General features: G+C 34.8%; 3 protein-coding genes across 3 annotated transcripts; 2 read left to right on the top strand and 1 right to left on the bottom strand.

The window, feature by feature from the left end:
* Positions 1–1,287: 1,287 nt before the first annotated feature.
* Positions 1,288–4,382, bottom strand: LOC7471691 (heat shock cognate protein 80). The gene is made up of 3 exons (XM_002299012.4): positions 4,115–4,382; positions 3,386–3,527; positions 1,288–3,305 (listed from the first exon to the last, which is right to left on the bottom strand). The coding sequence occupies exons 1-3, from the start codon at positions 4,235–4,237 to the stop codon at positions 1,471–1,473; spliced, it is 2,100 nt and encodes a 699-aa protein (XP_002299048.1). The 5' UTR covers positions 4,238–4,382; the 3' UTR covers positions 1,288–1,470.
* A 2,148-nt stretch (positions 4,383–6,530) lies between these two features.
* Positions 6,531–13,093, top strand: LOC7471690 (obg-like ATPase 1). The gene is made up of 12 exons (XM_002300532.4): positions 6,531–6,702; positions 6,785–6,952; positions 7,482–7,605; positions 7,906–7,997; positions 8,130–8,228; positions 8,451–8,564; positions 8,652–8,716; positions 10,373–10,489; positions 10,631–10,706; positions 11,618–11,710; positions 11,912–11,962; positions 12,645–13,093. The coding sequence occupies exons 1-12, from the start codon at positions 6,616–6,618 to the stop codon at positions 12,741–12,743; spliced, it is 1,185 nt and encodes a 394-aa protein (XP_002300568.1). The 5' UTR covers positions 6,531–6,615; the 3' UTR covers positions 12,744–13,093.
* A 7,370-nt stretch (positions 13,094–20,463) lies between these two features.
* LOC7471689 (LRR receptor-like serine/threonine-protein kinase GHR1) lies at positions 20,464–25,188 on the top strand. The gene is made up of 3 exons (XM_024593982.2): positions 20,464–22,238; positions 22,364–23,911; positions 24,403–25,188. Exons 1-3 carry the CDS (start codon positions 21,182–21,184, stop codon positions 24,969–24,971), a joined length of 3,174 nt encoding a protein of 1,057 aa, XP_024449750.1. The 5' UTR covers positions 20,464–21,181; the 3' UTR covers positions 24,972–25,188.

The raw sequence follows: 25,188 nt of genomic DNA, 5'->3' as shown, positions 1-25,188 counted from the left end.
CATACCCTATTTCTCTTCTGCATCTAAGGAACCAGCTCCATTAACCATCACATCCATGTCCAGCCAAAGTGGCCAAAAAATGGTGTCCCGTGCTGAGTAGTACAATACAGTGTATATATATATATATATATAGAATGATGCTTAGCTACTGAGCGCTGTACAGTTTTGAGTTATTTGTTGAATTGTTAGCTTAAACACAGCATGAATCAACAATATGTAATAGTTATGGATCCCCGTTCCTCCTCCGCCCCTAGTTCAGGCTTGGCTATCCTTTTCCTTTTTGATATTCAGCTTGGAGCTTTATCCTATCTTGAAAATTTCACACTTTAGTGATATCCTGCTCTTGCACTTAACTTATGAGGCGACTGATTAAATAGAGTTGTCAAGCTTCGGCTGAGTGGGGCATGCATTGGTTTGTTGATGTTCCATTGCAATGGATCAATTATATCCTCCAAGATCCCTGATGATTCTCATAAATGTTTTGGATCAAGTTTATCCCCCAAGAGTCCTAACAGTTCTCCTTTTTGCAAGCAGCTTCTGCCCTTGTACATGATCATGATGATGGAAAATTCGGGCTAATTTATCAGGTTATTAGATTGGTTATGGGTTGATTCAAAATACAGCGATTTGTAATATTTTGCATGCAGTGAAGACAGGGGATCAATGCAAGGGCCAAATTAAGCAAGCAGGAAATGGTCCTATAATAGCTTTCTAAAGCAAGAAGCCTGTAATTTTGTTGCTGCCCTAGGTTGGATAGTTAAAACTTGCCATTGGGACTTGGGATATATGAGTATGGCTGTCTGATTTCTTGTTGCTTTAGTTTGTTTGAGATGTGCAAGTTTGCACGACACCACAACTCGATGATGGAGGGCCTGGACTCCCACCTCGGCGGTGGCGGGTGGTGGAGGAAACTGTCAGGTGGATTTTTCTTTTCTTATTTGGCTTTCTTGCTTTTCTAGGCTTACTAAGAGATAAAGAGAGTATTCGGAATTAAATATATATTCGAGGCACTTCCAAATTTTATATTTCTCTTGCTGTAATTTTTATGAGTGGACGAATACTTGTTAAGTGGGTCTGTTTTACCGATCATAGTACAAGGTTTCTGTTTATTCCAAAATCTTGGACAAGAAAAGCACAGAAGCACATGGTGGTGTCTTGAGTTTTGATCATCGAGCTGGTCCTAAATCGCATCAATTTAAAAACAAAACTGACTTTTTTATCCGAGTTAACGACTCACTTGGGTCCAACAAACACAAACTCAGCGATGCATGTCATAATCCAAGTTAATTCTTTAGAACCTCACTGCGTAAAAAACTTTAATAAAATGCCGAAAAACATAGCTTCAAAGCAAGCTCCCAAAATTATCCAAAACCCCCACGAGAGGAGGCAGTAAGAAAAATATAACTAGAGTACCACAAACATTAAGAATAAAACTATCGAGAGAAACTTTAAAAGCTAATTTATGCCCTCTTAATCGACTTCCTCCATCTTGCTGCCCTCTGCGTCGGCTTCAGCTTCTTCCAATGGGGGCATTTCAGCATCGGCTTCAACAGCATCCTCATCGATGCTCAAGCCCAGCTTCAGCATCCTGTGGATTCGGTTGCCAAAGGTGTTGGGTTCATCTAGACTGAAACCAGAGGTCAGAAGTGCAGTCTCAAAGAGAAGGAGAACAAGGTCCTTCACAGACTTGTCGTTCTTGTCAGCATCAGCTCTTTTCCTAAGCTCCTCCATGATGGGGTTCTCTGGGTTGATCTCCATGGTCTTCTTGCTCGACATGTACCCAGCCATGCTGTTGTCTCTCAAGGCTTGAGCCCTCATGATTCTCTCCATGTTGGCAGTCCAGCCATACTCACCGGTCACCAAACAGCAAGGAGAATCTACCACACGGTCAGACACCACAACCTTCTCAACCTTGTCTCCCAGCACATCCTTGATAACCTTGCAGAGACCCTCAAACTTCTGCTTCAATTCTTCCTGCTTTTGCTTCTCATCTTCGGTCTCTTCAAGCTTCAAGCCCTCCTTGGTGGCAGAGACAAGCTTCTTGCCCTCAAATTCCTTGAGTTGGCCCACGGCGTACTCATCAATGGCGTCGACCATGTAGAGAACTTCATAGCCCTTCTTCTTCAACTTCTCAAGGAACGGTGAGTTCTCAACAGCCTTCTTGCTCTCACCAGTGATGTAGTAAATGTCACTCTGGCCCTCCTTCATCCTTGTCACATAGTCTTTCAAGCTAGTCAGCTCGTCACCACTCTTAGTAGAGTGATATCTGAGCAACTCAGCAAGCTTTGACTTGTTCGAGGAATCCTCATGGATACCAAGCTTGAGGTTCTTAGAGAAGGACTCGTAAAACTTGTTGTAATCTTCCTTGTTTTCAGCAATCTCAAAGAAGAGCTCGAGGCATTTCTTCACCAAGTTCTTGCGGATGACTTTGAGGATCTTGTTTTGCTGCAACATTTCTCTGGAGATGTTGAGAGGAAGATCCTCCGAATCCACAATACCCTTGACAAAGCTAAGGTACTCGGGAATCAAATCCTCACAGTTGTCCATGATGAATACACGACGGACATAGAGCTTGATGTTGTTGGGCTTCTTCTTCGTGTCAAAGAGATCAAAAGGAGCCCTCTTGGGAACAAAGAGGATGGCCTTGAACTCAAGCTGTCCCTCAACTGAAAAGTGCTTGACAGCCAAGTGCTCCTCCCAGTCATTGGTAAGGCTCTTGTAGAAAGCAGCATACTCCTCCTTGGTAATCTCATCAGGCTTCCTCATCCAGATGGGTTTCTGCTTGTTCACCAAAGACCACTCGTGGGACACCTCCTTGATCTTCTTCTTTTTCTTCTCTTCCTTCTCCTTCTCTTCATCAACATCCTCTACCTTTCCTTCCTCATCCTTTTTTTCTTCTTCATCCTCGTCATCAGAAATCTCCTTCTCAGTAGTCTTCTCAATCCAGAGGGAGATTGGGTAGCTGATGAACTCAGAGTGCTTCTTGACCAAATCCTTGAGGCAGCGCTCCTCAAGATACTCAAGCTGGTCCTCCTTAAGATAGAGAACGATCTTTGTACCCCTACCAAGGGGCTCCCCAGAGGTGTCTCTGATGACAGTGAATGACCCACCAGCTTGAGACTCCCACACATACTGCTCATCATCATTGTGCTTTGAGGTCACAATCACCTTCTCTGCAACCAAATATGCTGAGTAGAAACCAACACCAAATTGTCCAATCATGCTCACATCAGCTCCAGCAGCTAATGCCTCCATGAACTCTTTGGTTCCAGATCGGGCAATGGTACCAAGATTGTTAACCAAATCTGTGAACAGCAAAATCAGCATTAGCAAAGCAAGCAATCAATAACACGAAACAAACAATTTTATTGGAAAAATCACTCACCAGCCTTGGTCATGCCGACACCACTATCAATAATGGTCAATGTGTTGCTGGTCTTGTCAGGAACAATGTGGATGAAAAGCTCAGGCTGAGCATCGAGCTTGCTCTTGTCTGTCAAGCTCTCAAACCTAATTTTGTCCAATGCCTGAAATCAAATCACCATATAATCCAATCAATCAAAAACCCATTCACAGTCAATCTCTGATCTACAACCAAACAAGTTTCCACAGCTCAAAACTATAAACTACTTTCATAAAACCACTATTTATCATCAACTTATTTAACCACCTCCAAAACCCCCAACATGTCAAACAAGCCATCACAGACCACCAAAAAAACACATCCCACTACCACATCAATCCCTTCTTTCCAGCATCTACAATAACACACGATTCTAGCCCAACAAACCACCCGAATTCACACAAACAAAATTCAAGAGTAGATAAAACACATAACATTATCAACTAATCAATCATCAACAATATGCTAGAACCTCTTAAACCCTAAAAAAATCAGAATCATCAACAATATGCTAGAAGCTCTTAAACCCTAAAAAAATCAGAATCATCAACAACAAACAAACAAAATCATCAACAACATATAAAATCTCTTGAACCGTAAACAAAAATTAGCATCATCAACAACAAACAAACAAACAGAGAATCTTAATCTTGACAAAACAAAAACAGCGTAATTAACAAAGGACACAGAGAGAGGGAAGTTATAACGTACATCAGAGGCATTGCTGATAAGTTCACGGAGAAAGATCTCCTTGTTGCTGTAGAAAGTATTGATGATCAAGCTCAAGAGCTGGTTGATCTCGGCTTGGAAAGCAAACGTCTCCACATCCGCCATCGCTCTTAATAAGAACCCTAAATTATTTCAGAGAGCAAATAAGAGAGAGAGGGAATGGGGATCAGAGAGTGAGGCTGCAAACGTAGGGGTTAAGGAGTGTTTATATATTGCTAGGGTTTCTAGATCCTTCTATTGCTTGCCCCCACCACTGATCTTTTTTTTCTTATTTTTAGATATCTCCTTATTATAATAGCCAGGGGGAAATTAAAAGTGCGCTTTGGTTACTATAGTTTTGTGGAAATTCGATTTGCACCCTTGATTTTCTTAGATACCTTTTCCTTACTCATTTGCATTTACATCCCTCATCTTCTTCAATTCTCACTATTGTCCAGATTATATTCCTCGATTTTAAGAGATTGGGTTATTTGTATTAGGAGCTTTTATAACGAAAGATAAGAGAAATACGAAAGAGATATTAAAAAAAAAATGTTGGATTTCACTAGCAGTTTTTTAATAGGGATTGAAGTGAAATGTACTCAAAAGTACATGGAGTGAAGTTTAAAAAATTGTCTTCTTTTTATTTCCCAGTAATAAAAAAAATTGTCTTCTTAAAATAAAGTTCAAATCTAGCGGGGTTCGTTTCAAACATCATCAAGCATATTCTTTGCTTGTTCATGGTGAGTCTCGCTTTTTATCTAGTTGTTTCTAGAAGTCTAGCCACATACGATCTTGGCATTTTCTTTTCCAAATTTGGATGTTTTTACATGGGATTTTGATACTAATTAGGAGTCCAAATTCTCACCTTTGGTTAATTGCTTGTTCATTTTTATTGCTTGATTAATGGTGGCATGTTTGTTTTGTGTTTTAAAATTATTTTTAAAAATTTTAATTTTTTTTTTTATTTTAAATTAATATTTTTTTAGTATTTTCAGATAATTTGATGTGTTGATGTCAAAAATAATTTTTTAAAATTTAAAAAATTATTATTTTAATATATTTTAAATAAAAAATACTTTAAAAAACAATTAAAACCACGCTTTCAGACACTTTTTAAAAATCAAAATTTCACACCAACACACCTAGATTGCGTGTAAATAAGTAAGAAAAATTCGAGCACTAATAAATAAGTTAAGAAAATTAATATTGTCCCGTAAGTCAACACACATAACTTGTGGTCTCGTTAAAGGACAGCGTGATAATTTTATCGTGTAACTAACTAATAAAAGATGAAAATGCTCCTTCTTGTAAGTGTAATAATTACTGTCTACAAGGGCATGATAGTAATTTAATCATGCAAATAACGACAAATAAGCTATTATACTCTTGCTTTGAAGGCCATCTCTGTTATGTTTAGAGGGGTAAAAATACCATTTTACTGCTCAAACACACAGTAATAATGAGTCCAAGTGTACAGTAATAAATGCACAGAAATTAGAAAGCCTTTTAGTGTGTGTATAATCTTTTGAAGTACATGAATTCTTCTTAAAACAATTAAGATCGGTAATTATACAATTTTGGAATTCAGGATGAAGCAGGGATGATAATTTCAGTTAGATTTGGTTTTTATAAAAAAAAATAACTAAATTAAAATTTTTAAAAAAAAAAACTGAAACCAGTTCAAACCGACCGGTTTCGGTTCGGTTCGGTTCTTTAGTTTTAAGCTTATAAAACCGAAACAGAACCAAACTGGTCGGTTTTTTTAAATTTTAATCAGTTTTTTTTACGGTTCGGTTTTTTTGATTATTTTTTTCCAATTTTCTTGATTTAATTAGTTTTTCGGTTTTTTTAATCACCTCTAGAATTGAACCCCTTAATTTAATGACACAAAAACACAACAAATTGATATGTTATTTCAATTACGAAGAAGGATTTTAACCATCGAGGTTGTAAGTTAGATATGGATAAAATCATTTTACACTCCATGATTAAACTTAAAAACTATTTTTCTTTAAATAGAGTTGAAAGGAAATTTAAAATAATTTACTTAATTAATATCAAACATATTTAAATAGATGAATCTCTTTGTTTTAGAGTTTCAACTTGATGACATGTTAATCTAGCTTTTATTTTGAACTAGATTTTAAATTAAATAACATAAAAATTTATGGCGTCAATTTAATGAGTTAATTTATAATTTAATTAAAAATTATTTTGACTATTTTTTATATATAAAATAAGTGTTGCTTTAATTTGTTTTTGTTTTAAACGAAACTGTTTTTTATCCAACCTGTGAGGGACCCTCATCCTCAGCAGGTCATAACTTCGATTTAAATATTACTAACTGGGCTCATTCCAAAAGGCCCATATAAATCTAACTGAAGCCCAATTCAGTCTCATTTCTGCTACTTCTTCACCCTAACATCACCAGTTCACCACTGACCACTCCCTCACTGTTTCAGCTCTCTAAAAACCTAAATCAAATCCCTCTCTCCCAAAACATGCCGCCAAAAGCATCAAAATCGAAAGAAGCACCGTCTGAGAGACCGATTCTTGGACGATTCTCTTCTCACCTCAAGATCGGCATTGTAATTTCTCTCTCCCCCTCTATTTCTCCATAATTTGACCTCTTTTTCGTGTTTTTATGTGTAAAATTATTTTTTTTGTCAGGTTGGATTGCCGAATGTAGGTAAATCGACCCTTTTTAATACGCTGACAAAGATGTCAATACCAGCTGAGAATTTCCCGTTTTGCACTATTGAACCTAATGAGGCTAGGGTTAATATTCCTGATGAGAGATTTGAGTGGCTTTGCCAGCTGTTCAAGCCGAAAAGCGAGGTTTGTGGACTTCAATCTGTTAAATTCCGCCTTATGTGGAGCCTTAATTTTTAGTTTTTTTATTTTATTTTATGAATTCGACTGATTAAGCATGTTCTAATTGTTGAATTATAAAGTGAAAATGGATAGAGTTGGTTGAAATATGGGTAGAAGTAGAAGTGAAAAGAATGAGAATTTATTACTGGGGTTTATTTAAAGAGATAAAAATTTATATTTAGAAGTCTGTGTTTTTGGTTGGTGTTGATTAGTTACATTTTGTGCTGTTCTTTATTTAAGTACTTTATATTCGATATATTTAAAGGGTTTTAATTCTATGATTGTTATTCGTGGGTTTTATGTACTAACGTAACCGGTTCAAATAGAACTTCAATTTAAGTTGGTTGTTATGAGTTTGCTGGATTTAACATGGTTTCTATTGATGAAGAAGGAAATAAAGAAACACATAGAGGTGATTGAAAATAGGAGGGGAAAGTTAAGCAAATGACAATTTATCAAGGGCTGATAAATATTGAAATGTTTTAATGGTCAGGTTTCAGCATTCTTGGAAATTCATGATATTGCTGGATTGGTTAGAGGTGCACATGCAGGTCAAGGGCTGGGAAACAGTTTCTTGTCTCATATCCGTGCTGTTGATGGAATTTTTCATGTTTTGCGTAAGACTTCTAACTTTTTGTATGAGAATTGGATCTCTATCACTTCAATAATGCGGTTAATGTCTGATTTTGATAGCAGAACCACTATTCCACATGTGTCAGAGAGGGGAATAAGGAACATGGTGCTTTGCTTTCCTTTTCCATGGATAGAGTCAACTGTTCAATGTTGTTGGAGTTATATTAGAAATCAGAAATAGGATTGGAACCTAATACTTGAGATTTTTTTTCTGCCTTTTGTACTTGATGTTAAAAGTGCACTTGAAGTGGAATTAACTCTTCGTATCTATGCATGTTTAATAGGAGCTTTCGAGGATCCAGATATTATCCATGTTGATGACATTGTGGATCCGGTTAGAGATCTCGAGGTTATTAGTGCGGAGCTCAGACTGAAGGTATGTTATGGATACACTGATGCTGTTTGGCAGTTAAATATTGTCGTTCTGTAACATATTCTTGGCCATTTACTGTGAAACTTTTCAGTTGAGGTGAAGCAGTTTTTTATATTCTTTGCGACATTATTGTAGGATATAGAGTTCATTGAAAGGAGGATAGAGGATGTTGAAAAGAGCATGAAGAGGAGCAATGATAAGCAGTTGAAAATAGAAATGGAGATGTGTCAAAGGGTATGTATTTTTGTGGTCTGGAACTTTGGATAATTTCTGAGCTTGAATCTTCATCTAATCGTGTTGGTTTGAGAGGTCCGGCTACGGGTTTGTTCTTCATTTGCAATGGTCAATAAGGGACTGCTGGCTTATTCCTTTTTTGACAACTACTGGCTTATTCCTTTTTTTACAAGTAGTGGCTTGTTCTTGTAACTGATGTCAAGCAATGACGGTGCATGTTAGGTCAAGGCATGGCTTGAGGAAGAGAAAGATGTACGTTTAGGAGATTGGAAAGCTGCTGATATTGAGATATTGAATACTTTTCAGCTGCTTACTGCCAAGCCTGTCGTTTACCTGGTAAGTATTTTACCCTCCTATCCTTCTTAGGCTCTTCATAGACAGTTTTAATGATCTTCCTGGGTGAAACTTGCATTCATTTTGCAGGTTAACATGAATGAAAGGGATTACCAAAGAAAAAAGAACAAATTTTTGCCCAAGATTCACACATGGTATGTCCAATTTTTTCCTCAAGTCTACCTATGTTTCTATGAACTCTTATCACCCCATTCCCTGTGTGAGTCTTTGTGGCTGTTTGGTATTGTGGCTGCGGGTGAGGTTCACCCGCAGCCACAATTTTTAATGTTTGGTAATGCTCCTACCATAATTTTTCAATGATGGGTCCCACCATTAACTGTGGCACAGCCGCAGGTTACAAGAAGCAGCAAAGAGCTGCTTCTTGTGATGGGAAAATGGATGAACAGTGGAGCATGCTCCACTGTTCATGTTTAAAAATTAACGCAATACCATGCTTTTGTTGCTGAGGGCTTGAACCAGCACATGGAAGTCTGAAATACTTGGTATTTTTTTAATTATTATGAGTAAGAGTTATTTGTATTTATTACTTATATCATTATTTTATAAAATAATTATATCCAAAAAATAGAAATAATTCTACATAAATTAATAACAAATTTTTATCATCTGTGTCATATTTAGCATAAACAGTAATATTTAATATAAACATGATTTTATTTATAATGCCATGTAAACATGATTTTTTATTAAAAAAAAATTAATGCAAAAGTTACATAACTTGTTATTATAGTTATAACCCAACATTAAAGTTACAAGTTTGATGAATTAACTCAAATTAATTTAAAATATAAAGTTTTGATTTAATTTTTTAAAAATTAAATTAAGTTTTATTCTGATTTAATTGATTCATAAAGTAACCTGTTTAATTGATTAATTTTAATTAAATTAATTTTCATCCAGTTACATATAAAACTCAGGTTGGCTAGGTTTATCAAAGCTAAAAATGCATTGAACCGGGTCCGACTCAACAAAATTTTAAAAAAAAATTATTTTTAATTGTGTTTTATTCGAAAAACTCGTGTTAAACATTATTCAATGATTACATAAATTAGACTGAGATCGCTTGATGACGCTGTATTTACAGAATTTGATCGCAATCTCAATTTTGTTCCTGATTATATTTTACCTGATGTTGTTGCGCTCTTAAGAAATTTGTGAAAACTGTAGTCCTTGTCGGATATATTTCATACGTGATGGAATTGTGGATAGTTTAATGGAATAATAAAAAATATTTTATATAAAGTATTATTTATTTCATGATGTAATAACAATAGTTAAATCTACAATATTTAAATTAAAAACCATCAATATTAATATATATTTTTTAATTATAACCTCAATTTCAAAAGCATTCTTAACCAAACACACTTACAACAGCTACCGCAATACCAAACACGCTTTGTATGCTTGTTGTCATGCTTGACAGCATTTACAGCAGCTTATTGCTGCTTTCAACATTTAATGATTCACAAATCTTCTCTGTCTCTCATAACAGATTGATGCTCACACATGTGTATGTAACTGTCCATAACATTTGTCTTATATGTTTATATGGTGCTCTTGGACCCCAACAATTTACATCAATAACACTAACAACTGCTTTTTTCATATTTAAAGAAAAGAAAGCATGCTTATGTGCACATAACCCTGTTCTTTTTTCTTGATAATGATATAACTTCCAACGGTGCATTCCAGCACCATCATTCTATGCTTGCCATCAACTTGTCAAAAATATATCTCTTCTAGTTGTTTTTCTACGAAAGAAATAAGTCAATTGTTTTCTTTCCTAGGGTACAGGAACATGGGGGTGAAACCATTATTCCTTTCAGCTGCATCTTAGAGAGAAATCTTGCTGATATGCTACCGCATGAAGCAGATAAATATTGTGAGGAGAACAAGGTACAAAGGTTGGTATTGAGGAGCCAGTGGCTTGTAATTATATCTTTAACTTTTTTTTCCTCTGTAGATCTTTATACTCATATGAGAGAAAAACAGTTGTGTTTTTCTTATAACATTTGCTATGTTGACCAAATCTCACTTTGCTGCAGTGCCCTTTCGAAGATCATAAAGACTGGATTTTCAGCAATTAATCTCATATACTTTTTCACTGCTGGCCCTGACGAGGTAACGGATACCTATACCCTTTTTTGATTTTTTTTCCCTGTTGTTTTCTCTGATCTGTTCATCTTTGGCAGCTTTTATGGAAACCTTAGCTAGAAATTTATTGCAATTTGAATTGAGTATGAGACCGGTCATGTACTGTTTGTAGTTATATGTTGTCTTGTCTTCAAAACATGTTATACACTTTTGATGGGTATGCCATCTTACAATAAAAAAAACATATTGTGTTTTTATATGCAATTTCCTGTTAATTGTTGATTCAACAAATCACATCACAATGTCCTAGCTCATTAATTGAAATTTGCCTAAGAAACAATATTGCTGCAAGTTTTGGCTATCATTTAGGAAGTTATGCTCACAGACTTGGATTTATGGCCTTAAAAAAGTGTGCTTTCTCTTGGGAAACATCTCTAACCTGGGATATATGCCTCTGGGATGAAGTGTTAGGTCCTAGCAGATTGCACCAGTACTTGAGAGTTTATTTCAACATCAGTAGCGGTTACTATTGTCTATTTCCCACTTGATCGTGATTTTCAAGCTTCCTTAGTTTTTCATAACCTGTATACAACACTCTGGTACAACTGGTTTGGGACTTTGTTTTCTTGGGTCCTACAGGGTTGGTATTGCTGTGCACATTTGCTTCTTCCACTACAATTAATGCCCTTCCCATTCTCATTGATGGCATAGTTATTTCAACCAGCAGACCATTTATAACCTTTTGTTTATCAAAAACTATCCTGATGTCCCATTTTTTATCCCTTATACGAGGTTATTAAATCTCTTTGTATGGTTGTCTCATTTCAGAATTGTTTTATTTACTTCCTGTTTATTGCACAACTTCTTCTACCAACCAGCCATTTATAACCATTGTTCTGATAAATTAGCCTAATGTCCAGAATTGTTTGCTCTTGCAGGTGAAATGTTGGCAGATCAGACGACAGACAAAGGCCCCTCAAGCTGCTGGGACAATCCATACTGATTTTGAGAGAGGATTTATATGTGCTGAGGTTTGTTCCTGGTTCATGCTTTTTGATTTACATGTTTTTAACAAACTGGTCAATTTTACCTTTTTCAATCTTAACTGTCCCTGCCCCTTTCTAATTTCAAAGTCAATTAATGGTCTTGATGCATATTTGATTTTTGTTGGCGACTGTCAAAAAAATTTAGCCTTGAGATTTCTAACTTTTGGATTTTCTGGCAATGATCAGGTCATGAAATTTGATGATCTAAAGGAGCTTGGTAGCGAGTCAGCTGTTAAGGTATGCGCTCTGAATGAAACACTGTTTGTTTGCTTGGCGAACCCCCGAGGTTCAGGGGCTGTGAATGAGTATTCCATGCTCCGATATTTTTTCCTTAATAACTGTGTGGAGTTGGAATTAGACAGAGTAATAGTTATAACAAGGGGAAATTCAAAGATAGCAAAAAGGAAACTGAATGAGATTTAATTGTCTTTCACACAAGCCAAAAGCATGCAACATGATGAGCAGTCCTAGAATATGGTTGTGGTTGTATAACTGATAATGAAAGGTTGAAAACGTCCTGAATGCTCTAAAATCCTGCTGCCATTGGCTTTGTGGGACAAACCCATGTGAAACCCAGTGGTGGGTTCTATTAATCCAACAGCTGTTTAAATTTGTTTCATGCACTGTAATTCTGTGCAAAACAAGCATGTTGTGTAGCACACTTGCAAAAAGATTCCTTGCATTTGGTGGTGTTAGTGGTGTTCTTAATATGGTTAATGTTGATCTGGGTGCCTCACGGACCATTGATTTTGCAAGCTTTTAAAGTTGAAACGTGATATTTGAGGAAATTTGAATAGTAAATTCCCACAAATCATTCCCACATTGATGTCTAGATTTATCTACAGACCCCTGTTTTGCAAAATATGCTAGCCTATCCCTTTTTTATGACGAATTGAATTTCTCTTGCAAATTGGCTCAGGCTGGTGGGAAGTATAAGCAGGAGGGAAAGACATATGTTGTCCAAGATGGAGACATAATATTCTTCAAGTTCAACGTGTCCGGGGGTGGAAAGAAGTAAGATCTTAACTGCACTGAGAAATGGAGTTGGCATATCGACACTGGAATCGGAAATTGTTAACTCAGTAATATCTTGAGGCGCTATGAAAAGATAAAAATATATGTATCCTGTTTTGCTGTCTGGAGTCCTTTCATCGAGTCGATATTTCGATATATGCAGGAATGTAATTGCAAACATCTTAGAGCAAATATTACAAGGCCCTGAGATTGAAGTGCAAATTTTCCATTTTATTCTAAAAGCTGGTGTCTAGATTACACTTTGTTTTATGCTTTCAAATCCGTCGTCAGTGAAATGATTGGTGTATTTTTGGTGTTTATGCTTATGTGGTATTAGTAGTTTTCTCCTGATCATTTATTTTTTAGGATTCTTCCCTTCATTATTAAAAAAATAAAATAAATTAGCAGGTTTATTCGGTTATTTTTTTTCTACAATAAAAAAACTAATTTACTTTTAAAAAGCAAAAAAATAAAATAAAATTGCCTTTAACATCTAGGGGTTGCTTGGTTCTTTTAATTTTTTTTTAAAAAAAAGTAAAATAACCAAGTTACTTTATTGCTAGTGTTTTTTTTTTTTTTTTGTCTTTTTATTATGGTGTTTTTGTTATTATCACGTGATTTAAAGGATGAATTATCATCAAATTTAGATATTATTAAAAAAATAATTGACTAGTGTATTGTGCATGTTAGGTCATGTTTGTTTCTCGGAATTTACTTTCCGGGAAACCACTTTCCAAACTTTCCTGTGTTTGTTTGTCATTAGAAAAGTTGGTCAACAAAAAACACTTTCCGGTCAACGAAAAACACTTTCAGGTAAAAGAAAAATTTAGTTTAGTTTTCAGAAAAGTGTTTTTTCTTTGGGCTGTGTTTGTTTTCCGGAAAGTGGTTTCCGGGAAACCACTTTCCAAACTTTTCTGTGTTTGTTTGCCATTAGAAAAGTTGGTCAACTGAAAACACTTTCCAGTCAAAGGAAAATTTGGCTTGGTTTTCAGGAAAGTGTTTTCCTGAAAAATTTGGGCGGAAAACACTTTCCGGAAGTTGTGAAAAATTTAGAAATGTCATTATTTGCTGATTATATCAAATTTGATCCTCAAACTTTTGATTGCTATATATAATTTGTTTTGTATATTTATTTTTCAATTCCATCTCTTAAAATTTAATTTTTATATTAATTTTGGTCCTTATTTTTATAATTGTTATTTGCTTTTTCCTTATTATTTTTTTATTGAAATTTTTTATCTATCAAATTTGGTCTTCATTCTTTTGATTGTTACTTATTTTATTTGAAATAATTTATGAAATGTTAATTATTATTATTTTAATTTATTCACCTTTCTTTTTTTTTTTTAATTTTTTAGATTTGATCTCTATTATTTTGATTATTATTTATTTTATTTGAGATAATTTATGAAATTATATTTTTTTTCAATTTCATTCTCATTCAACTTTTTAATTTGTAAGATTTGTTCCTCATTATTTTAATAAACTTGAGAAAAATAAAACATTAATAAGTTATTTTCCAGCTCATTTTCCATGACATAACCAAACACTGGAAAGTGTTTTTCAACTTATTTTCCATTACACTACCAAATATTGAAAAATACTTTCTCGCAATTCACTTTCTCCGGAATTCACTTTCCAAAAAAAAACTATTTTCCAGCAAACAAACGGGGTCTTAATGTATGGGTCAGTGGGTGTCTTCTTAGGGTTCAAGAGACATGTATGGTGGCACCTATTTGTTAAACACCGGATTTTAGGATAGTAGCAGGTGTGGCCAATAAATAACTAGTTTGTTACCATCGATCTTTTCTTTTCCTCTCAACCTCTTGATCTCCACGTCAAACACTTCAATTTTTTATATCAATCCTTCAACTTGGTTTTCTTTTCTAATTTGATTCTAGTTATTTTAATTACTATTTATTTTATTTAAAATAATTTATAAAATTTAAATGTTTTTTTTTAATTTTATTATTTTTTAATTTTTTTCATCTATCAAACTTGGTTCCTATTCTTTTAATTGCTATTTTTTTATTCTTTTCTTGATTCATTTTATTTTTCAATCTCGCCCCTCATTTTATTTTTATTTCATTTAATTTTTGTATCAGATTTGATCTTTATTATTTTAATTGATATTTTTTTTTTAATTTTGGATGGTTAGAAATTTTTCTGTAATTTGTTTTGGGTTTGCCTTCAATAGAGCAACTCAATCTCATGACTCAAGATACGAGTTTTGAAAATTAACCTGATTTGATTTCGATCTTTTTTTTTTTTAGATTCTTTTTATATATTTTTTTTCAATTTTATCATTCAATATTATATTATTAGGCCTTCAACTTCGTGAGTTTTGTTGTTTTTCTTCTTATAGGGTTATTCTGATTTTATATCTCGGGTCATAGGTTGGTCGAATTAACTCGGGTTAACTTGAGTTTTTCTTTCAACATTCTTTTACTGATTTTTTTCTTTCTCAATTTTAATTATTTTGCTTGCCTAGGAGTTGACCTTTATTGTTTTATTTAATTTCTTTTCTACGAGGTTATCTTGTCCTCATACGTTGACCACATGTTTGGCATACTGATTAGAAGTCAATTTTTTTTATCATTTTTTAAAATTGATTTTTTTTCAATTCATCTTTCAGTGTTAGTTTTGATAGTGATTGAACTTCATAATTTTTCTTTTTATGAAGTTGTCTAGTTCTCATTTATCGGGTGTCTTTTTCATAATATTGCAAGTATTTTTTTTATTAGTTGTTGTCTTCTTTTTTTACTTGTAGATGACCTTTTATTTTACAATTATATTATTAAATTAATCAAGCTTATTGAACTAGCTCGAATTGATGACCAAGTCCCAAGTTTTTCTTACTCTTTTAAAAATGTTATCTTTGCTTAAACGTATTTTTTTTATACTAGACAAAATTTAACATAACCCGTAGTATAACGTGAGTCATTGATGGCTATACATCGCTATAACACACCAATAAAGAAAGGGTACAATCTCTTCCAGTACAGTTCCAATGCAGTCGAAGGCAGATGTTTAAAGAAATAATATGTAAAACCAACTTGAACTATATTCCAAATGTTCCAAAACTTATGAATTATTTGGTCCTTTATTTTATTTTTTTAAATTTGGTCTCTTTACAAAAAATTTCATTTTTGTTATCAATTTCATTTCCATCCATGCTTTGATCCCTCAATTTTTTTTTAATTTGCCCCCTTTACTTTTAAGTCTATTTTTTCAGTCCTCTAACATCATTTTTCATCTACACTTTGATCCCTAACTTTTTTAGTTTTTTAATTTGATCCTAGTACTTTTAAGTTTGTTCATTTTGATCTTCAAAACTTTATTTTCATTACGTCTCAGTCATTAGGTTCTAAGGTAGGGGAGAGGGGCGTCAAAAAAGAGAGGGGAGAATGGAGAGAAAGATCTGACCAATCATATTTTGGCCACGGAAAAGACAAATCTTGATGTAATAGGTTTGTCTTGGAGGGTAGAGTTTAGCGGATATGGTTTTTTATTTTACTATGTCAATGGGTAGATTAGGTCCCATAAAAGTTTTTTCTTATGATCTTTTAGTTTTTAAATGATTAAAGAGTGTTTTGGAGTTCAAAATGAGGTTAGTGAAGTTTTTCAGATGTTTTATGAGTGTTTTAAGGTGAGAACGAGTTATAAATTAGATTTTAAAGATCAAAATAGTTATACTTTAATTTTTCGATCATAAAAAGTGACAAGAAAATGAATTAGTAGACAACACATTGTTTTCCTAGGTGGTTAACATGTTGTCCATGTGATTTTAAAAAGGAAGATTATACCACCCATTTAAAAAAATAAAACTTTTAAACTAGATTTAACCTCTAAAATAAATAAACAGCATGTTTGAAATTAAATCACATGTAAAATTAAATTGAATTCCACATGTTATTTGAATTCAATTAATAACCTATTAAAATTCTTATGTTTGAAATGTAATACTAAACCTTATAATTGAATTCAATTATAGTGATTGGAATATTAGTAGAATTAAATTGAATTAATAATCTTGATTATTTTGCTTTTAATTTAAAAATTATTTTTGTTAATGACTTTTATATTTATTTAAAATAACATAAAATATAAGTATTTTAAATAAAATATAAATAGAACTATCTCATATCAGTTTATTTAATATTGAAACTTGCCAATACTGCCTATCTTAACCAATTTCCATAAACAAAATCAAGGCAAAAAACAAGCTATACCATTATGGAGCTACGGAAGTCAAGGCAAAGATAACCAGAGAGAAATTACTGCTGAAGAAAGCAGTGAAGAGCTATGGAGATTGTGTCATGAACCAAAATTTTATCTTTAAGCAGGAATATTTTTGAAATATTATAAACAGTTAAATTTTTAAGAGAAATTATTGTAATAAATCAAAGGGTCTCCTCTCTAATTTGTTTTTGTTATTTTTTATATTTAGAATATTACAAACATAAAAATTGATTTACTTTTTAGAACTAAATTCAATTCTAAAAATTTCAAATAGCCTGAAAAAAAAACGTATAAAATGAAAAGGATAATTTAGATATGATATATACATCTATTTTTTACTCTTTTTTTTATATTTTTTTTTATCATGGAACGAGGAGCCTATTGTTCTTGTTATCTTGGGTCTCCCTGCTGAGGTAAACTTTGAGAGTGTGCCTGCAAACCTTCCATTGCTTCTCAAACTCTCCATGTCTAACAACTATACAACAGGCAAGATCAGTGACAAAATTAAGTGGCTTCAAGGGCCTTCAGTTTATGGATGTGTCTGACAGATTTTTTCCGGCATCTTTACCGGTGGGGATTGGAAAATGAAGGAGCTCGAGGAACCTCTCATCGGCTGGAAACAAGCTTCCTGAATCAATTTCAGGGCTTGTGTCAATCCAGTCTATAGACTTGAGCAAGAACTTCTTTTCTGGGTCGCTGCCAACACCATTGACAACACCTGATAACCTGGTATGTATCTATGTATGGATGGATGTGTTTGTCTTCTAATGGATCTACCATGAGGATCCCAAAGGGATTTGAGCTGATTTCAAGTCTACGTACAGGCGATTGATTTGCATGGGCTAACACCGTTTCAAACCGTGGTTAGCTGGGCAAAAAGCATCAAAAGATGCTTTTGCACGACAAATTAGAGTTTGAAAGGAGGGAGGTTAACCACAGACAAATTGGCTCTAAGAACAAGAAGTATGATCTCTGGTGCGTTCTCATGTTTCTCCTGTTCTTTAACATTGCATCATCAACTACTTGAAAAACACCATGCGAGGGTGTGAAATGGGAACATGATCATATTGCCTCCCACTAATTTATCCTTCATCAACGTCTTTTGCTATGCGGGATGAGTAGAAATCTAGTGATCATTTATGTTTCGAGGATCCTTCCTTTTACTCACGGCTATACATCATTCTCGCATGTACAAAAAAAAATATTCATTTTCACTTGCTGAAAATCTGGATTGATAAATACTCACTCTATTTTTTTTTTAAATAATAATAATCTTTACATGTAACTTATTAGCAAGGTATTTTTTAAAAATATTTTTTAATTAAAATATATTAAAATAATATTTTGTTTTGATATTATTATATTAAAATCATTAAAAAAAACACTTGAAAATTGAAATAACATTAATTCGATTTTTTAAAAATAAATATTACTTTGAAAAACAAATTATTTATCAAAAACAAACGCCAGCAACAACAGCTTCAATCAACATAAGTAACACAAGCCATACCGTTTCAATTTTTAAAATTGATGGCTAGAGACCGGGTCAACCGGGTTCTAGACCGACCCGCAGTGCTGAGTTGAGTTTAATAAATGTGCACCAAACAGGACGCAAGGAAATCCAATGTGGACCAGGATTTGGTGATCTGTTCTCATGTGGTCCTCTAGATTTGCTTACACAAGCAAGATGGGAACCATACCATGAACACAGTGGTAGTTATATGGGACATGCAATGCCGACGTGTCACAATTTGAGTGGTGGTCCAAAATATGGGACCCATGGGTCGCACTTCAACATACCCTATCATAATTTCTTCACCAACTTCACCTCTTGTGGATTTGCAAGGTGAAGTGACCCTTCATAGCCCCTAGTCAAAGGGCAGTAGGTGGGGCCCATCTTCCTACGTGGCACTAGCCCCAAACAAAATTGTATTAATTTTTATTTATAGTGCTTCCAAAGCAGAAAAACAATCATAAACTAGATTTGATAAATCTTTTGAAGTCCACTATGTTAGTGAAAGATTCCATGTCTTTTGGCGGGTAAAGCCCTAATTTATGCCCTAAAAAATGTGCATACCCCTTAAAAAAACCCCAAACATTTTTCCATTTATTTTTTTCGCTCTCTAACACTAAAAGTCTAAAACCCTCGAAAACAAGGTTGTAAATTTTGTTATGTTACCTTTAAAATTCGCCATTATATCTTGTTTTAATTTAAAACATTAAAATAGATTTTATTTCACACAAAATCTTTATATCTTGTTTCGGTTTAAAAATTTGAATAAATCAAAATAGATTTTATATCACTCAGAATCTCTACTCATTCCAGAAATTCCATTCGAAATGTTCAGGTTTTATTCCATTATAGTCAAATAATATTTTTTTAAAAAGTCCATTTTTTTTAAAAAAATTTATCTTTTAATATTTGATTTATTGAATATTAGACTTCATAATTTATTATGGTTCATATTTTTTTATAGCTGTCCTAGTCTCATGATTCATCTTACGAATTTAATGGATTAACCCAGTTGACTCGAATTTTTTTATCTATTTTTTGAATTGACTTTTTTTTTTTCAGTTTCATTGTTCATCATCTTCAATATTTAGTTGATTATCAATTAAACTTTGTTATTTATTTCGGTTTGTTTCCTATGAAATTATCCCAATCTCATGATTCGAGTTACAGATTTCTTGAGTTAACCCTAGTAGACTTAAGTTATTTTACTATGTCTTTTATTTAGATTGATTTGTTTTTCAATTTTATTATTTAACAATATATTTATTGAAAATTGAGTTTTATAATTTATTTTGATTTGCTTTATTTAGGGTTATCATAGTCTTATGACTTAAGTTATGGATTTTAAAGTTAACCAAAGTTGACCAGGTTGATCTAATAAGCTGTCATCTCAACATTGATTTTTTTTTTTTAAAAAAGATGTTATCTTGAATTTTTTTGAGTTAAACTATATTTTTACCAATTGTGTAAATTATCTTTAGACCCATTGAGTTGATTGAGTCATGTCAGTTCAACTTCCAGTTTTTTACTTGTATTTGATATTTAAATTGTATAATTTCAAATTAATTTATCTTTAATTCTAAATCAAAATTATACTTGTTGAATTAATAAATAATACAATCTCAAAACAACACACAAGACACTTTAAAATCAAAATATATCATTCCAATTGAAAAAACAGAATGCCAACCAGACAATATTGCTCAAAAATTAAAAAAGAAAAAGAAAAAAGATGGCTGATAAAAAAACAATTAAAAATCAATGCATTCAAATTAGGGTTTTTGTTTTAATGAAAAAATCACATGCCTACAGATGGGGTTTTGTTGCTTTCTGAAATTAAAGAAAAAAGTTAAGTGTCCTTTTGTATTACAAAGCTGATTTAAGATGGACAGTTAAAAGAGGGCTTTAAGATAAAATATTTTATGGGTCCCTTTATATTTATGAATTCTTACAATCTTGGGGTTTTTTTTTTATTTATTGTCCCATTCCTTGTTCTTCTTCATGGTTTTCTTAAGATAAACTAAAACCCGTGAGTGTTCTGTTGCAAAACCCTGTTCTTTGCTAGAAAGTTGGGTTTTTTCTTTCATTTTTGCTTTAAAGTTTTAGTCTTTTTAGAGTAGGAGATTCTACTAAGCCTCCATTGTTAATGAAAGTTGAGATCTTGTGAGAGAATGTTAAAAAGTTTTTGCTCTTCTTAGATGACTAGATCTCTCAAAGAAAGGGCCCCATTTTGTGGTGTTGTAGCTCAGCTCAGCCATTTAATGCTTGGGGTCAGTTGAAAAAAAAAAAAATTCTTTGTTGAAGCTGAGTTTTTGTCACTGGTAGCAGTGAAGGTCTCTTGGAGCTCCATTGTCAGGTAACAGTACCGAGTTGGTGATTTTTTGTTGAGTGGTACTGTCTTATGCTCTCTAAAGACGTCAATGCTCTTGTTTCTTGAAGAAAAGGCTTTCCGGGTCTCTCTTGTTCTTACTGTTAAATGGATGAGACTTGGTTGAAATAGCTTGTCATTTAGCTTAACAACTTTTTCCCCTTACAAGACTGAGCTTGTTTCTTCTTGTTATAAGGCTTGTTTTCTTGTAACATTCAAGCTGCCATTGTTGGGTCTAGTTGTGAGCCTGTAAGGTCTGAAATTTAGTTGGTTTGGTTAGAAGCTAGAAACCCCCTTTCCAGTTTTTGATAGATTGAATATGAAGCTCTTAAGGCTTTTACTGTTATCCCTATTTTTCCTTTCTGCCATGGGGCAATTGCCTTCACAGGACATATTGGCATTGCTTGAATTCAAGAAGGGTATCAAGCATGACCCCACTGGTTATGTTCTTGAGTCATGGAATGAGGAGTCCGTTGATTTTGGTGGCTGCCCTTCTTCTTGGAATGGCATTGTCTGCAATGGTGAAAATGTTGCTGGGGTTGTTCTTGATAACTTGGGTCTCTCGGCTGATGTAGATTTGAGTGTGTTTGCAAATCTTACATTGCTTGCCAAACTCTCCATGGCAAACAACTCTATAACTGGCAAGATTCCAGACAATGTAGGTGACTTTAAAAGCCTTCTGTTTATGGATGTGTCGAACAATCTGTTTTCGTCATCATTACCACCAGGGATTGGTAAATTAGGGAGATTAAGGAACCTCTCGTTGGCTGGGAACAACTTCTCTGGCTCACTTCCAGATTCAATTTCAGGGTTTGCATCTATCCAGTCGTTGGACTTGAGCCGCAACTCGTTTTCTGGATCATTGCCAATGTCATTGACAAGGCTGAATAACCTGGTATATCTGAATCTGTCTTCCAATGGGTTTACCAAGATGATTCCAAAGGGATTTGAGCTGATTTCAAGTCTACAGGTGCTTGACTTGCATGAGAATATGTTTGATGGTCATCTAGATGGGATGTTTTTTCTTGAAACCAATGCTAGTCATGTTGATCTCAGTGGAAATATGCTAGTGAGCTCTAGTTCTCAGAGATTACTTCCGGGTATGTCTGAGAGCATTAAGCTTTTGAATCTTAGCCACAACCAGCTTAGTGGGTCACTGCTAAATGGAGGTGACATGCAATTGTTTGCAAGTGTAAAGGTGTTGGATTTAAGCTACAATCAGTTGTCAGGAGAATTGCCAGGATTTGATTTTGCTTATGAGCTTCAGGTCCTTAGGCTCAGCAACAACAAATTCTCCGGGTATATTCCTAATGACCTATTGAAAGGAGATTCTTTGCTCTTAAATGAACTGGATTTGAGTGCCAATAATCTCTCAGGTACCTCTTTAATCACTGCTTTAGCTTTTTATGAGTTGCTTGTGCTCAGTTATAATACATTTAGTGGCTTAGTTCTGTTTATTGTGTTTTATGATTGCCTCTCACGTTGTAGCTTCATCTTTTAGGGCCAATAAGCATGATTATGTCAACAACACTTCGTGTCCTTGATCTATCATCAAATGTGCTTGTCGGGGAACTTCCTTTGGTGACGGGAAGCTGTGCTGTGCTTGATCTATCAAACAACAGATTTGAAGGAAATTTAACCCGAATGGTGAAGTGGGGGGACATTGAATATCTTGATCTAAGCCAGAATCATTTGACAGGGCCAATCCCTGAAATAGCTCCACAATTTTTGCGTTTGAATTATCTCAACCTCTCTCATAATTCACTTACCAGCTCTCTCCCAAAAGTTATCACTCAGTATCCAAAGCTTAGAGTCCTAGATCTTAGTTCGAACCAGCTAGGTGGATCTATGTTAACTGATTTACTAATGTCGCCTACTTTGCAAGAAATCCACCTTGAAAAAAATTTACTCGATGGTTCTATTTTATTCTCTCCCCCTTCCAATAGTAAATCCAATCTTCAAGTTATTGATCTTTCTCATAATCAGCTTGATGGCTATTTTCCTGATCGTTTTGAATCACTTGCTGGTCTTCAAGTGCTCAATCTTTCAGGGAATAATTTATCCGGTTCCCTTCCAAGTTCCATGGCTGACATGAGCTCGCTTATTTCATTAGACTTATCTCAAAACCATTTCACAGGTCCTCTGCCAAACAACTTGTCAGAGAGCATAGGCAGCTTTAATGTTTCATATAATGATCTTTCTGGGGTTGTCCCAGAAAACCTGAGGAGGTTTCCATCTTCTTCTTTCTATCCTGGAAATAACAGATTAAGCCTTCCAAATGGTCCTCCTGGACCAAACAATCTTCCTGGTGGAAATCGTGGGGGGAAACCAATCAACACCATTGTCAAGGTGGTAGTCATTGTTGCATGTGTGACTGCACTGATCATTCTTATCATGCTTGCCATCTTCATACTTTACATTCGTATAAGAAGGAGAAATCCACCAGGTCAAGTTACAAATACAGGTATCCGTAGGCACATTCAAACAAACCCCTCTGGCACTAGTGGAACAGGCAAAGCTGGTGCGTTGGTTGTTTCAGCTGAGGATCTTGTGACGTCGAAGAAAGGATCATCATCTGAGATTATCAGCCCTGATGAGAAAATGGCTGCAGTAACTGGCTTCTCACCAACAAAACACAGCCATTTATCTTGGTCACCACAGTCTGGCGATTCATTTGCTGCTGAAACCCTTGCACGACTGGATGTAGGGTCACCGGACCGGTTGGTTGGTGAGCTGTACTTTCTTGATGATACAATCACAATGACACCAGAGGAGCTGTCAAGGGCTCCAGCTGAAGTGTTGGGTAGGAGCAGTCATGGGACTTCTTACAGGGCAACACTGGATAATGGGGTCTTCATTACTGTGAAATGGTTGAGAGAAGGGGTGGCAAAACAAAGAAAGGAGTTTGCCAAGGAGGCCAAAAAATTTACAAACATCAGGCATCCAAATGTGGTAGGTTTGAGAGGATACTACTGGGGCCCCACACAGCATGAGAAACTCATTCTTTCGGATTACATCTCACCTGGAAGCCTTGCAAGCTTTCTCTATGGTAAGATACTGATCTTCTAGCTTCAATCTTTATAGTTGCACTGCTACCGATTCTATGAAACCGAGTAAAATAGTCAGAAAAGCAAAGAACCCCCTCCCCAGCAAGAAGAAAAAAAACAACTGAAGTGAAGCGTAACTGTTTTATGCTTTCAATATCTGCAAAATTTGAGGCTCCAGGACAAAGTCTTGTAAATGTGAAACTTAATAATCGTTATGCCTTTTAGTTTGATACTTGCATCTCGCTAAGTGGGAAATTTGTCTGCCTAAAGAGTGTTAGAGTTTAATTACAACCTGTATTATGGCAGAGAAAAAGTAATCCTGCGATACAGACATGTTTATTTCCCAAATCACATGCATGGAGAGTATTATCTGCTCGCCACTCAATAGCAATGTGTTTCAATATCATAGGATCTTCAAAATACGTTGGTAATGGCATGAATTTCATATATTGAACAAAGTTGCCTTTTGATTTCTATTAACCTGACTTTTCAGATCGACCGGGAAGAAAAGGCCCCCCATTAACTTGGGTTCAGAGGCTCAAGATAGCAGTTGATGTTGCACGTGGCCTGAACTATCTCCATTTTGACCGTGCTGTTCCACATGGGAACCTTAAAGCAACAAACATACTTCTGGATGGGCCTGATCTCAATGCACGTGTTGCTGATTACTGCCTCCATCGACTCATGACTCAAGCCGGCACCATTGAACAGATACTTGATGCTGGGGTCCTGGGTTATCGCGCACCAGAGTTGGCTGCTTCCAAGAAGCCACTTCCCTCCTTCAAGTCAGATGTTTATGCCTTTGGAATGATAATGTTGGAACTTTTAACTGGAAGGTGTGCAGGTGATGTGATTTCTGGGGAAGGGGGGAGTGTTGACTTGACAGATTGGGTGCGGTTGAGAGCAATGGATTGCTTTGATCCCGCACTGGTGCCGGAGATGGTGAATCCGGCGGTTGACAAGGGAATGAAGGAGGTCCTTGGAATAGCTTTAAGATGTATAAGGTCTGTCTCCGACAGGCCAGGCATCAAGACCATATATGAAGATCTTTCGTCGATATAGTTTGTAGTCAGTTCCATTTTGATTGGGACTTGAACATGAGGTTTAATATCTCATTGGCCTCTATTTTCATATCTCTGGTCCTTTTTTCCTTTGCATCTTAGTGTTGTTAGCTACTGAGATTAACCATTGTTGTATAAAAGGAATGGATGGAGGATTTTCAGTCCAAGGCTATTTCTTGATGATCTTGTGGTCAATTGGATTAGAATGTTTGGTTGCA

Source organism: Populus trichocarpa, chromosome 1 (genome assembly GCF_000002775.5).
Source record: "Populus trichocarpa isolate Nisqually-1 chromosome 1, P.trichocarpa_v4.1, whole genome shotgun sequence".
NCBI lineage: Eukaryota > Viridiplantae > Streptophyta > Magnoliopsida > Malpighiales > Salicaceae > Populus > Populus trichocarpa.
The sequence above is the reverse complement of the archived record's forward strand: the minus strand, read 5'-3'. Positions and strand labels throughout refer to the sequence as shown.